Source organism: Puma concolor, chromosome A1, assembly GCF_028749965.1.
Source record: "Puma concolor isolate L17-30 chromosome A1, mPumCon1.1.hap2, whole genome shotgun sequence".
NCBI lineage: Eukaryota > Metazoa > Chordata > Mammalia > Carnivora > Felidae > Puma > Puma concolor.
In genome coordinates this window covers 31,457,277-31,472,898 of record NC_141667.1, presented here as the reverse complement: position 1 = coordinate 31,472,898, position 15,622 = coordinate 31,457,277, and the positions used below count along the sequence as shown (strand labels likewise).

General features: G+C 41.7%; 1 protein-coding gene across 2 annotated transcripts in view; it reads left to right on the top strand.

The window, feature by feature from the left end:
• Positions 1 to 13,649, top strand: part of LIFR (LIF receptor subunit alpha) — an 85,874-nt gene extending 72,225 nt beyond the window's left edge. For both annotated transcript variants that reach the window (XM_086677534.1, XM_086677527.1), the window contains exons 17-20: positions 2,660 to 2,821; positions 3,741 to 3,834; positions 5,690 to 5,768; positions 6,407 to 13,649. In XM_086677534.1, the coding sequence (XP_086533660.1) occupies positions 2,660 to 2,821; positions 3,741 to 3,834; positions 5,690 to 5,768; positions 6,407 to 7,030 (959 nt within the window). In that variant the 3' untranslated portion in view covers positions 7,031 to 13,649. The remainder of the gene's footprint in view (positions 1 to 2,659; positions 2,822 to 3,740; positions 3,835 to 5,689; positions 5,769 to 6,406) is intronic.
• The last annotated feature ends 1,973 nt before the right edge of the window (positions 13,650 to 15,622 follow it).

Here is a 15,622-nt window from a genome sequence, read left to right as displayed (position 1 = left end):
GGCAACTGGACAGGCGAGAGTACACCGGATGTGGATGTTTGGGAGCTGATGGGCGTGGGGCACATGACCTAGAGAAAAGCGGAGCTCCATGAAATCCAGGTGGACGTTCAGGCTTCAGTGAGAAATAATTTCACTCATTGTAGGGGCCAGGATTGGAGACAGATGGCTAGGATGGATATGGGCTGAGCAGTGAGGGTGATTGAAAGTCTGCAAGAAGCAGTTAGAACCCCCAAGTCCTGCACCGACTTCATGTAGTGAACATGAGTGCTCTCTCCTCTGCCTGAAGACAAGGGGTTTATTCTTTGGAGAAACTGAGCCAGAGAGCCTCCAGAGAGGGGAACATGACAGGAAGCAGTGTCTGAAGCACCCTGCCTTCTCCTTCCTCTAATAGGAAGCTAATGGGACATCTTCAGCTAGGCCTGTTTCCTTGGACGAGATTGGAGGATCTTTCTTTGGAAAAAGTACATGGTTCCTGAGGAATGACACAAAAGGTGCTGATAGTGGGGGGCTGTCCCAGTGAAAGGCTGGAAATTGACCTGGTCATTTCCCACCAGTGATAAGCGATGCCCACCAACCAGTAAGCGCCACCAGTTCACAGTGACCTTCCAGAGGCTCACTCTTAACCATGACTAGCAGCCAAGGGTAACCAGATGGTTGAGAAAGATTCTAACACAAGGACAGAAACCGGAAGAAATGAGAGGAAACAGGTTCAGTGTAGGGAAACAGATTTAAAACTATCCTTGTGTGGTTGAGATGCGCTGTATTTATTGAAAGGGCACGATGTTCTAAAAAGGAACAATCAGAAGATAGGTAAGGGTTCATCAAAATTAAAAATGTGATCTAAGAAAATTTTAAAGAATTGAATAGAAGATAGAGGAAAATTGAAAATAGAGAAATTCTTCCCCAAATTACATGAATGCAGAGGAGAAAACTTTGGAGTAAAACGATTAGGAAGTTGGAGCATCAGAGACATGCACTGTCATGCGAGAGAGAAGAGGGAAATAGAAGGAAATTACCAAAGAAGGAGCATAAGACCATTTCCCAGAAGTGAAAGACCAGGCTATATAGAGTAAAAGTACACAGATAAATAGAAAAAAAAAAAATCTACACCAAGGTAGATCGTCATGAATTTCCAGAGCACCTGATAGATAAAGAACAAGTGCTAGAAACAGAGAAAAGTGTCTTGTGTGTGAGGCATCAGGAATGAGAGCGGCCTCGGACTTCTCAACAGTATACCAGATGCCAGAAGATAGCACAGCTATGTGATACTGACTGAAAATTCAAGATACTGACTGAAAATTCAAGATACTGACTGAAAATCTTTCAACCTAGAAGTCTGTACTCTGTCAATCTTCCAGCCCGTGTGAGAGCAGAACGAAGGCATTCTCAGACCTGGAGAGCTGCAGATCTTTCCTCCCCCATGCCCCCTTGTCAGGGGGCTCTAGAAGAGCCCATCATCCTGAGGAAGCAAGGGGGGCAGGCCCATCCAGGAAGGTGGGAGCTAGGAAAGCCTCACGTCTGGAGCAGACACCCTGGGGAGGGGACCCCGGGGGACATAAGGGTTTGGGGGGAGCTGGTCGTGGCACTGGGATTTTGTTGTTGGGCCACATGAAAAATTGTGTTGAATGTTCACAGGAGGATATGGGAAGAATTAGGAATAGGTACACTAAGCAAATGAGGGCAAAAACACGCAGTTACAACAACAGTAAAACAAGAAAGGAAACATGAGCAGACCAAGCAATTTGTCTTAACAGGAATTCATGTTTCTATGATCCTAGTGATGTACACGCTGGATTTCCCAGACATTGCGATGTGTTTGTGTGAATGACGTGGGATGAGAGGGAGAAGGGGTGTGGAGAACACCAAAGCGTCACCTTCTTTGTAGGACGTGCATACGGAAGGTCTACATCAAATTTATAAATCAAAATCAAATCAGATTTGTAAATCAAAGCACTGCCAGTCTGAGGTTTTTTTTTAAAATACGGAAGTAAATCCGCAAAGAGGCAGATTGTGTGGTGATTGTCGGTGGCAGGGGAAGGTGCTGGCAGGGAGCTGCTACTTTTTGGCTGTTAGCCAATTAGTACAGTTTGGTTTTGCAAACTGTTGTCTTCCGGTATTTTGATTCAAACTTAAAAATAATGGTTTAGACAGTTCTTCATACTTCTTTTGAAATGATGCAAGACTTCCTCGCCAGTGACTCGTCCGGCAACCCTGGTGCACTGCCTCTACCCCGGGTTGTTTGGAGCAAGTGCTCTAGCGAGGCGGGCTCTCCTCCCTCGAGCCTCTCTCTCAGCTCAGGCAGGACCAGCCCCAGGCACCGCGTCCCCCTCCCCAGCAAGTTGCGGTTGTGGTGTGTTCTCATGTCCTTAGGAAGAGAAGAGACTTCTCTTGTTTGTCGGCTGTACACTGGGATTGTCCTAGGGAATGTATGGCAACTTCACTTCCACAGGCAGAGAAACTCAAGCTCAGAGTGGTTTACGTAACAGGTCCAGATTCCACGACTACTAACTGGCAGAACTTAGCTGATTCCACAGGCCTTGGTCCTCCCGGTGACCAGCAACCAGTCACTTGAAAGGGATGTGGGTAGAACAAGAGATGAATGACCAGGTGTTTAAAATGGTGTAGAGATCAGGAATAATAATCTTTGCTTTAAAAATAGGTCGCTCTGATATAAAGGTTAAGAATATTACCGACCTCTCCCAGAAGACACTGAGAATTGCCGATCTTCAGGGTAAAACGAGTTACCATCTGGTCCTGCGAGCCTATACAGATGGTGGAATGGGCCCAGAGAAGAGCATGTTTGTGGTGACAAAGGAAAATTGTAAGTTAATTACTGCTGTTGAGATGCTTTCCACACTTGAGTGCACATAACGCTTCTAGCAAGTTTTGTCGCTGTAGGAACCCTCTTCTAAAAAATTTCACGTGTTGCATGTTTAAAGTGGGTAGCCAGCAGTGTTAAGAGGCCATGGGGATGGCTTCATATTTATTCTTGTCAGTTATCTGGAGCTGTTTCCTCGTGAGTACCTAAGAAATTAAGGAATTAAGGATACCTCTGAAGTCTGGAGTTCTGAATGCATGTTGAATTCAGATAATGGTGACCCACTTTATCCTTTTTTGCCCTAACTATTCTAAATGTGATTTTTAACATATCTAGAGAAGGGTGAAAGAAATATCCTTAAAAAAAAAAGGAAAGCCCAGCATTCACAAATTTGAGATGGAGACTGGGGAAGATAGTCTTGACTGTCTGTGGCAAAGAACTTGAGTCGGGGCATGGCATGTCCTGTAGCCCCGAGGTGGGCTTCACACACTGAGTAAAGCACCGTGAGGATACAGTTCTCAGCCAGGGGTGATTTTTGCCTCCTGGGGGATACTTGGCAATGTCTGGTGACATTTTCGGATCCCAGAACTGTAGGGTGCTCCTGGGATCACATGGGTGAAGCCCAGGGATTCTGTGGAACTTCCTAGAGCGTGCACGACAGCCTCCTCGCCCGCCCCGTACACAGGGAAGAAGAATCTAACGGTCACTAGCGCTCAGCTGTGCTCTAAAGAATTTTAAGTATTAGTGTAAACATTATTAAAATGCCTAAAGGTCATATTTGAGTAGTTTTTCAATGTCCCTGGAGCAGTGAAATTTTTTTCCCTTTAAATAATCTATCAACTTAAATGTCTTCTGATAGGAATTTATTCTACACTTCATGCTAAAAATAGTGATGTGAATATATCCAATATTCTCTTTTTAGCTGTGGGATTAATTATTGCCATCCTCATCCCAGTGGCGGTGGCGGTCATTGTGGGAGTGGTAACGAGCATTCTTTGCTATCGGAAACGAGAATGGTAATGGTACCTGCATTTACTCTTGCTGTTGTGTTCTTAAGAGCATGATTGTTTAGTTTATGTGTTAACGGAGAAGTACTTGGCTGAAACTAGTCAGTGAAAAATGTGGATTTAGTCAGAATCAATGTTGGATTTAATAGTAAGCAAGAACATGGCATGTTATTTAAAGGTTTTTAGTCAAGTGAAAGGTAAATTTTTTCCTGCTGTATTTACTAATAATTTTAAGTAATAGCAGATATACTAAAAAATATTTACAGGCATAAAAAGGGCAGTACCTCTATGCAAGATTAATGATTAGGATCACGTTTGTCCTGATGACCTATTTAGAAACTACTATCATTTATTCATTATTCAACAAATATGAATGACATCTCCCATGTGAAGAGTGAGACAGAGGTGAACTAAATAAGCGTGATCCTTATAGACTTCTATCGTAGTAGGGAAAGGTGGACATTAAACACATAATCATCCAGTAAATGCACGCTTACAAAGTATGAGTGGGTACTAGGAAAGTCACTGGGCACCAGGAGGGGAATAACAGGAACCACATCACTAGAGATGCCAACCAAGGCTTCCCTATGGGAGTTCCATTTGAGTGGAGTCCCAAAGTGTAAGGAGAGGGGAGAGTGTTCCAGGGAGAGAGAAGAGCTCCCGTGCGGGCTCAGACATTGGAAAGAGCTTGGTCATCTGGAGAAAGTGAGAGGAACTGTGTGTCTGGGTGAAGCTTGAGAGGCAGGAGGTGAGGTGAGGTGGTAAGCTGGGACTCTGTGTGAGAGAGTACATCATGGTCAACTGGCAGGCACTGTCCTGGGCTGGGTTTGGGACAGATGGCTGTGTTCAGGCATAGACAGCCCTCACTGGCATTAAAAATGCCATCATTCATGACAGAGAAGAGAATGTATTCTAATAATCTCGGTTTATAAATTAGCATAGTAATAGTTTAGAACTATAGAATACCCTGTTTCGGTAACCATCTTTTCATTACCAAAAATCACATTTTAAAAATGATTTTAATACAAAAGATAACATGAGAGAGTTTATTTTTATTATTATTATTTTTTTAATGTTTATTTATTTTTGAAACAGAGAGAGACAGAGCATGAACAGAGAGAGAGGGAGACACAGAATCCGAAGCAGGCTCCAGCTCTGAGCTGTCAGCACAGAGCCCGATGCGGGGCTCAAACTCACGGACCGTGAGATCATGACCTGAGCCAAAGTCGGACGCTTAACCGACTGAGCCACCCAGGCGCCCCAACATGAGAAAGTTTAAAAGCTAGAACATTTCATACTTAACATTTAACAAAGTTGTTTTGTTTTTTCCTGCAGGAATTTCAAATACTAAACTTCCTTTTAACAGCTATAAATGTAATATGGCACTGAGAAAATACCCTTTATGTTTGCATTTAGTTTTTGCTCAACATTAATAGCCTTTTCCCCTAATAGTCCAGAACCTGTTACGAGCAGTGGAGAACTGCCTGATGCAAATATGTTCCCACAGTAATGGGCCCTGCTCAATCTAGTTTGCACTGTGGACGTTTGAGTAGATGAGCAGGTCCTCTGTTTCACTTATGATTTGGGAGTACAGTCACCATTTCAATTCATTGCTTTCCATTTTCAGAAGATGCTGTCGTTCTAAAATAGAAGTACCGCTTGTCTGTTTCAAAGAGGAACCTCTCAGTGCATTGTACACAAAGGTTCATGAATGATCACACTAAAAAGGATCTTGCATTTTTATCTCAGAAGTTCATTAAAGCATCATATAAAATGTCCAAGTAAACCTAGTGATTTACTAACTTATTTGTTGTCTAATTGATCATCTCGGTTATTAAATGTACTTAATCATCTTTATTTAAAGGATTAAAGAAACCTTCTACCCTGACATTCCAAATCCAGAAAATTGTAAAGCTTTACAGTTTCAGAAGAGTGTCTGTGAGGTAACCCTTTATTTTCTTACGTTTCTCTTTGAAGTACTGGCCTCCTTTTTTCAGTCTTTTGTGGAAAGCTTTTATTTATTTATTTTTTTTTTTTTTTAATTTTTTTTTTTTCCAACGTTTATTCATTTTTGGGACAGAGAGAGACAGAGCATGAATGGGGGAGGGGCAGAGAGAGAGGGAGACACAGAATCGGAAACAGGCTCCAGGCTCTGAGCCATCAGCCCAGAGCCCGACGCGGGGCTCGAACTCACGGACCGCGAGATCGTGACCTGGATGAAGTCGGACGCTTAACCGACTGCGCCACCCAGGCGCCCCTGTGGAAAGCTTTTAATGTGCAAATATCATTCAACGTAAAATGTATCAAGCGAAAGAGCAGTGCTTTAACATCTGCTGAACTTCTGAAATCATTAATTTTAACTTGTTTTTACCCTGCTCTTTTTTCCATTGCTATTAATAGCAAGGAACATATTGATATGTAAAAAAGTAACTTTGTTCTAGCAGGTACTACAGAAGAGTAGAGACAAATTTGTATAAACAGCTGTGAAAAAAATCCCTCCAGCAACGCCCCTTTTTGTGGGAAGGGCATTGTGGCAGCTTTTAGTGCTATTCTTAATCATTGTTTCATAATCTATTTCTAGGGAAACAGCGCTCTCAAAACATTAGAAATGAATCCTTGTACCCCGAATAATGTTGAAGTTCTGGAAACTCGATCAGCAGTTCCTAAAATAGAAGATACAGAAATAATTTCTCCCGTAGCCGAGCGCCCAGAAGAGAGCTCTGATGCGGAACCCGAGAACCACGTGGTTGTGTCCTATTGTCCGCCAGTCATCGAGGAAGAAATACCGAACCCGGGAGTGGATGAAGCCGGAGGGACCTCACAAGTCATTTACATCGATGTCCAGTCCATGTACCAGCCTCAGGCAAAACCAGAAGAGGAACAAGAGAGCGACCCCGTCGGGGGGGCAGGCTATAAGCCACAAATGCACCTCCCCATCACTTCTACTGTAGAAGACCTGGCTGCAGACGCTGACTTAGATAAAACTGCAGGTTACAGACCTCAGGCCAATGTAAATACTTGGAACTTAGTATCTCCAGACTCCCCCAGATCCACAGACAGCAACAGTGAAATTGTCTCTTTTGGAAGTCCCTGCTCCATTAACTCCCGACAATTTTTGATTCCTCCTAAAGATGAAGACTCTCCTAAATCGAATGGAGGAGGATGGTCCTTTACAAACTTCTTCCAGAACAAACCGAATGACTAACAGTGTCACTCTGTCACTTCAGTCTGCCATCTCAGTAAGCTCTCACTGCTGGTGCTGCCGTGCCAGCATGGGGCATCTTGGAGGGATCCTGTGAAGTGTTGTTAGCAAGGTGGACCTCACTGCGCAAGTTACACTCCAAGTGTTAATGTGCTCTTAACGTAGTCTCATGGCCCAAGTAGGGTAACTCAGAAATCCAGACCATGCAACTCAAGTTTCAGAGCTATCTGTGATTAGAGCCAAAGAATTCTCTCGTGCTCCACCTTTGGGGAGCACTTCACGGCTAATCCTGTCCGGTCCCACACATGCAAAACAACTCCCACAGCAGCGCGTTCTGTTCTGTCAGTGGTTTTCTCATACGGATACTTTATGGAATTGCAAGCAGATTTACAGGCACAGGAGAAAAATGTCAAAGTAACAGATGATGTTTATTTGCCTGACACTTGCTCCATTTAGATGAAAACCAAGCACAGATTTCAAAATTGTTAACATCATTCTCCTCTATCCACAGCATTTACGAAAAATTAATATAATTTTTAACGTAGCAACAGCTACTTAGTGTTTTGTTTGATAAAGTATACTGATTTCCGTGCCTACTGTATAATGGTTATCAAACAGTTTTCTCAGGGGTACAAACGTTGAAAATGAGCGTGACACTGACCAGCCCAAATGAGAATCGTGTTCTCTTGCTTTGGGAGGGTTTACAAACCTGTCCCTTATTTTGTAGCTTGCATGCTGACTTCCCTTGTTGCAGTTGGTTGCCCTAATACTTAAAATTGAAATTTCTGAGACTGCAGATCTAAGTTTTTCTAAACATCTGTTTTTTTGCGTGTGACACGGTGCCCGTTTTGTAAACATGAGCAAATTCAGTATTACTGATAAACACAGGATTCCAGGGGTTTCCTGTTTGAGGTGACTACTGGGCAGTCTCGCTGTGTCAGCCGTTCTCGTGCAGCAGCCCTGATCGGTGTCAGTGCCTCCTGAGAAGGCTGTGCCACGGAGCCCCACGCACCCAGGCGCTGATGACCCAGGACATCTCGTAGCAGACGTTCCTCCTGATCAGGCATTTTGGCAGGTTCTGCCTCTGAAATGATCGTGAGTCCAGACTGTTTGATCCAGTCCTCAAAAATTTTAAATCTAAAACTAAAAAGATAATGCTTCCTGTAGGAACAGTTACTCAAGGGCTATTTTGTATGAACTGTCACAAAGTCAGTTTGAATCTGTGGGCACGCCTGCATTAAGGGCACAGCATTTTCTTTGTGAGCTGCCCATGATTGTGTGTCCTCTCAGCATCCTCTGCCCCCTTTGGTCTTCATAAGTGATGTCTAGGACGAATGTGGTCAGAATGAAAAACTCAAAAGTGTATCTTCTGTTTCCCTCACCCCCACGTTGTCTTGTGTGTTTTGTCTTTTGACAGTTAAGGCAAAGTACCTGAAAAATGGAAATCTCTGAATACATCAAAATGTGCCTGGTTTTTTCTTTTTTATCATCCGAGGTTCTGTGATGTATTTGCATATAATGGATCAGTTGTCTTTTTTTCTAGCTCCTAATGTTTCTTTTATAAAAACCATGTCATGGAAAAAAGCCACAGGGTGACAAGGAGCAAAATCCATTTGGGTACTCTATGAATCCTGGCTCTAATTGCTAGAGTTCAACTAAATTCTTGAGCTTCATGTTACATGGACACGTGCGATGAACTAGAACTAATTATATACACACACGGTATATTAAAACCATGTCACAGCTCCTTGGGATTTAAAACAGGGAAAAATCTATCAAGCCAGAGCCATCCCTAACAGTTTTCTCTTCTTCTTTGTCTTCTTGGGCTCCTTTCCTCAGCTTTTACACCCCAGACACTCAGACCTGGGGCTGCCTTCGTTTCCCGCCGTGGCTGGTCATTACCGCACCCCTGCTGCCCGCAACTCATGCCTCGTTCCCCCTGAAACCAAATGGATCCTGCACTTCCATCTCCTTAGGATAGCATACGTGTTGGCTAAGGTAGACATTTTTTTTGGTGTGAACTACACCTCACCGAGAATGGGAAAAGGCAGGCCAGCAGAAATTGATCTGTGTCATCAGTACATATGCATTATGCATTGCAGCCGTGGCCATGTGGATCTGATGCCCTTTCCAGCCTATACAGCTCATTTGTTCAGCTGACAGGGAATATCACTGGGCTCTTGAGTCCTTTCACCTTGTCCGAGACTTCAGTACTTTTCCTGCATGAAAAAGGTTCAGAGAGCTGCTCGGCTCTGCTCTCCCCTGCCTCTGGGGTTCCATACACAGTGATCACTAGGTTAATGGGAAGCAGAGTAACACTGTTAGTGTGGGTAGGCTCCTGATAAGTTGCCTCATGCTTCGGAGTATGTGGTTTAGGTGTCAGGCCAAAGGTTCCTTGCCTTTTCCCACGGAATTGAAGACAGCCAGACCCACTGTGTAAATCCTAAGTTATTACCTCCCACCCACTCCCAACCCCCCAACCTGGGCATATGGGGGTGGCCTCAACACGGGGAGAGAGAGGGGAGGGGTGGAGAGAGAAGATGCCCTTTGTCACATATCCAGTTGTTTGTGGCACTGGAGACCCTGGTAAATGTGCACTGTCCGCCAATGCTGGGGCCATGCTCCAGTGTGAAAAGCAGTTTCGTAGGGGTCCTGCTCTGTCCAGTCATGGTAGCGCCTCTGCCTGGGGCAGGGGAGACTAGAATTGTTCTCTCCAGCCCTTCCTGACTGGGAAAGTAATTGGGAAATCCCTCTTTCCTCAACTAAGGCCAAGTCATTGCTTAGAACATTCTAAATATCTGAACTACAGTTACGCCCCACCATGTCTGTTTAATAGTACTGTGTATTAGGACGCATTTTCATATCTCTTACAAGCCAGTTCACTTAGTAGCCAATTTCAGATCAAGTTTCCCTTGTGAGAAATGGAGATTCTGGTGGTCATTATGGCTGCCTTTCTGTTGTGAGTGGCCCTCTTAGGTAAACAACATTTAGCATAAAAATATTCTTAGAAGACGTAGCTAGCATTTTGACATTAGCTAGAGCTTGTACATTATGGACTGCGTGGATTAATCTCCACATAGAGTTGCAGTCATCAGTGTGTTGAACTGTAGAAGCCTGGATTTGAGATTGTGGCCCTGGGTATCTGGACAGTTGTGTGTTTATGTGCTTAGGTGACAGAGGTGCTCTGTTCTGCAGCTGAGACTCAGAAGCAGCCGTTCGTGGAACAAGTTCAGGGCGGAAGTGTCAGCCTCGTCTTCCATACCAGCATAACCTTCACGGCCCGTGGTTCTGAAGAATTTAGACACCCAGTACTGTCGCCCTCTCAGAAACTGGTGAAAGTCACACTGTTAAAACTTGATGCAACTTGGATTCTTGCTGGAAGTTATTAGTCCTGTAATTCTTAGTGGTTTTCATGTTGTCCACGTTTAGGAACATTACAGCCCTTTCTGTGTTTGAATAACTAGATTTAGGTTAGTGCAAAAAGAATTTGAAGTCAATTTTACGGTCTTTTGAAATTGAAGTACTCCCTAACATTCGACATGCAGAAAATGTTATCTCAAAGCTTTCTACTGCTCAGGCACATAATCTGATAAGACTGATAAGACTTTTTTTTTTTTCTATTTACGCTAAAGTAATTTTCACTGTTATCTGTTTCGAACCATTTAAACATTTGCATATCTTCTATAAAATGTCTTTTTTTTTTCTTATTTCTTATCTAAAATTAAGCATCTCAGAATTCAAATGTGAGATCATTAACTATTTACAAAGACTAGGTACATAGTGGGAGTTCAATGAGTAATTGTTTATCGAGGCCCCTTCCAGAAAGTGCAGAATAAGCAGTTTTCCTGAAGGGTGGTATGTACCAGGATCTAGCTTGTGTGGATCTAAGACTATCGGCTGAAAGATTCAGATCTACTCACGAAGTAGCTCCAGTTTCAACGAAAACTTGGGAAAGACTCCTGCAAAAGCATCACTGTCTTATTCCTTGCATCTTATTCCCTCCCTCATGAGTATTCGTAGTGTCTTTTTATTTGATGGCTACAAAACTTGGGACCTGTTTGTGCCAACCAGCATGTGTTCTAGCGAACCAACACTACACTGATGTGTGAGCTTAACCGATTAATATAAGCATTCGTTCATTCTCTGGATAAACTCTTTCTTCAAAGCGTTTATTTTAAACTGGCACTTCCCGCCAAAACAAAATTCCATGGTACCGTGCCCATCCATCGTACTTTTTATATCCAGAAGAAGATTTTTCACAGAAGGAAAAGATTTTCTAAACTTACTGTAAATGCATCTTTTAGATATGACCTTAGAATATCATTGGAAAGCACTTGGTTTAAATTTGCTCCATTTATGTCTTCATGGATTATGTACCAGGGCTATTAATATTTAAACTTCTTATTTCAATACGGTCATGAGATTTTTATTTCTTTTCAGTTTGAGCTTTTGTCTATTACATGATCATATTCATGCCAGTTATAATACAAATGAGCTATTTTTAATGCCTATATGGAGGATCAAGAACATTAAGTTCATGTGTCAGGCTTTATCGTGTGTGGTAAAATTCCAGGGGATGTGAGTTGATCTGGAATATATCCAAATTCTTACAATTATGATACTGAGTTCTGAAAGGTTTCTGTTGCTTTTAATCATGGGTAGTGCTTATTTCTCCCTCTATTAAGAATGTTCATGTTTTGGATTATAAGTGTCTAAGTTATAGACAGAATTTACCTATGTAAGACATAACTGCAACATTTTAATGAAAATTAAAAGTGTTTTAAGAGGGAAAACTTCTGAATGTTTTTATGTACAAGTGCCTAGCTGAAGAACCATAGAAACAGGAAGTTCAAAATCTCTTAAATATGGAAACTATACTGATTGAATATTAACCAAATACAAAACAGTAATAACATAGTACTTTTTGATGGCTATAAGTTAAAAGATGTGGGTGGGGGAAATGAATATTTAATTGATAAGAAAATTAATTTGTGTTACATAAATCTTCTGAGATTGCCTTTGCAGTCAGTAGCCAGTCATAATTTTAAAAAGCCCAAATAACTAACACCATAGACCTTATGCTGTCCTTAAGCCAAAAATACTTTGTATACCTGGTTGATGGCTTATTTAAATGTATTGAAGTTCCTTATACATTTAAAATGTACTTCCCTTCATAATTATTCCATTTTAAAAAGGGGTAACTTTCAATTTCTGAACTTACTATTTCTCCTAAGCATTCCATTATAAGAGCTCAGAAAGATTTCTAGATGGTATATAAAATTTTCATTGAAACATGGACAAGCTAAACTGTTAGGTTTAACATTAGTATTTTTGTAATTGAGCATAGAAAACAATAGTAATTAATTATTTTCATAAGACATTTTTCAAATATTCTGCCCCCAATTCGATTCCAAAACTTTTTGGATGTTTATGACATACTCATCTATTTAATTTTTTCCTTCCAACGTAATGCTTTGGGAAAATGTGAATATGTTATGAATAGTTGAAGACAACACACAAGAAAAAACCCTGTTCGGTTTGTTGTTGTGGAAGGGTGGGTATTCTAAGATACCATGGGCTTTGTTTCTCCTGTTATTTTCTCAGAAAGGAGCATGGCTTTTTCTTACATACATTTCAATTCAGAGTTGCTTGAAAAAGATTGGCCTGGATAGAAAGACATCCAAAATTTGAGATAGAACCACCTTAAAAACAGGTCCAAAGGTAAAAGTCACTTAAAAACTTAACTATCCTAAAGGAATGTGTTGCCTTTTCTTCTCTTTCATTAGTTGGCCAGAAGTCAGAGGTCCTCTTCATAACATTAGGAAATTGCCATTTTTTTACTTTCAAAATTGCATTGTAGTGAATTACTGTTTACAAAATACACATACTGTGAACAGATATAACTTTTTGTTTTTTATAAGGTTGTTTGTAGAGTGAGTGTTTTTTTTTTTAAGGGTTCTGTGTTAAATATTTTCAGTTTTTAAAATAAATACTAGTAACTGTTTACTAATTTTTGTTTGGTCAGGTGTGTGCAGATGTAGCGGAAAGATAGGGAGAAATCAAATCCAACACTGTTCCTGTATTCATTTCTTAAAATGTCACCACTACAGACCTAAAAAAAACAACAACAAAAAAAAAACCCGAGCTATAATTTGTGATAATCTGTACCTAAAATCATACTTAATCATGTAAGGAAACATCTAAATACTCATGTAGAGGAAGCAAACTACAGATTGCAGTATATTTGTGTGATTCAGTCTGATTCACAGAATTCCGAGTTCAAAATGGAATAAAACAACTCCACTTAACAGAGATGACAACTGAAGTATTTTCTGCCTTGTGAAAATGTGGAGATTATGTTGCTGTTAGAATGGAAAATTTGAACATTTTATATCCTCGTATAATTTCAGAATTTAGTTTCCATATCTTTTGGAGAACATGGTTATATCAAGAACATAGAATATAAGTAACCTATTACTAAGACACCTTAAATGTAAAACTAGTATGCTTGGCTGTTAACTCTAAAGATGTTACTTATGTTTGTTTTTAAAACATGCATGTATTTAACAATTTTATCATAGTATTGTCATGGAAAAAAATAAATATATTTTCTTACAACTTACGCAGACGAATTTGGGCATTACTGGTTTTTTTTTTTTTTTTTTTTTCCCTCCTGTCTTAAGCACTTAGGAAAAATACCTTCTGCTTTGTTTAATACTTCTGTTAATTCTGGTAAGAATTACACTGGTTTATGAAGCAATAACGTAGGGCTATCTATACATTTTTAATATTTTAATACATTGCTATGCCATTGAGATAATCATCTGTATCTTCCACTAAACCTATAATCTGTGTACCAGAAATGTTAGCATAAAAATAACCAAAAAGTGGGACTCCAACATTATAAAACAACACTGGTCCTTAAAAGTATGGTTTCTAATTTCTTCCCTTTGAAGACCAACATTTCTGGAGCTTCTAGGAATATATCAAAATTAGTTTTATCTCAAGTTACCGAATTTGGAAATCCAGTCGTTGCTTCAGCAAAACCTCAGTAATTTTCAAGTAAGAAGTGATCTTAAGTAGAATTTCATAAGGGGGAGAAATTAAGTCTTGGGTCCTGTGTAGCCTGTGCTTTACCCAGAGTAACAACTGAAATATGAATGGGCCACAATTTAACCTGAAGAAACTGTGAACTAATTTTGAATTAGTTGTGAAACACGTGTTAGTGTTTAAGCCCTAAGAGAGCGTGTACATGTGGTCTGTCCTCCAGGGAGATGTCCATGCATAACTTGTTTCCCAGATGGTGAATTCTTGAGCCAAAATACATAGCCCCATCAACCGTAGGGACTTTGAAAAGGTCAAAAAGAGAGGAACGATGTATTAGGGAAAGAAAAGTAGAGATGTATGAACTTGTTTTTAATGTATTCAACATCACTAAAAATGTTAGTTTACAAACCCCAGTTCTTTACAAAAGAGCTGTGTAAAAGTTACACAGCTATGGCCTATGAGGTTGATCCAGTACCCTTCCCCTGGAGCGACTAACAGAAAAATTGAATTAAAAGTATTTATTCGGTCTCTAAGAACCAGCGAAGTTGATGTAACTAGAGATGTCTTGAACTAATTCGGGATTAAATTGGAGATGATTTTATCCCAGAGTGATTAGTTTCAGATTAAAGAGACAAGAAAAGCTTTTGAGGAGGATTTTGGTAAAAACTGGGAAGCAGAAATCCTGTTAAAATGAGTGCAACTGAAGTGTCCTGGCTGCTCAAGATTCTCTCTGAACCTTTGAAAGGTGAGAACGAGTCTGAGGTCCCAGCTCAGATGCAAATCTGCTTCCCGGGTGACCCCAGCCAGCTTTATCACTGCTGTGGAAGCAGGCCCTCGCGTCTCCCGCTGCAGACAGCCTTCCAAGGCCGAGCCCCCCTCCCCCCCCCCCCCCCCCCGCCACCATCTTCCTATCCCTGCAGGTACTTGCACACCCCCCGCCCCCCACTCACCTGGTCCTCAGGGCGGATTCTGATTCGAGAGGCAGGAGGCCCTGAAGAAGCAGAGTGCAAGACACGTGCACCCTCCTAATCCCAGATTGCCCAATTACCAACAGCCAATGGCACCCTTCACAAATGAACCTCGAGTCTAATTTTCTGCTGTCGGTGGCTCCTTTCCTCTCCTGTGGCGGTGGACGGGGTTTCCCGTGAGACCAGGCGGCGGCTGGCTTGCCTGAGCCACGCACATCTGGCTCCCAGCTGGTTTCACCACCTGCTACCTGGGCCACCCTGGGGGAATTACCAAACTCTCGCTCTCCTCCGCCCTGAACGGTGGGTCTTGATAACCTCTTCTCGCAAGGCTGTCGTGAGGATTCCCATAGTGTATGTGATGCTCCCAGCAGAATAGGTGTGAGATTCTTACATGTGACTCTATCCCTCCAGAAGCCTCAGGAACGGCTCTTTGTGACCGGCACCTCAAATGTGAAAATGCCTTAGACACGGATAAGATGCACCTTAGGCTACGGCCCACAGTTACCCAGAGGGCTGTTTGTTACACGGCAAGAGTCCTGCCAAGATGAACCACGGGGCCTGTTCCCACCTGCTCATATGC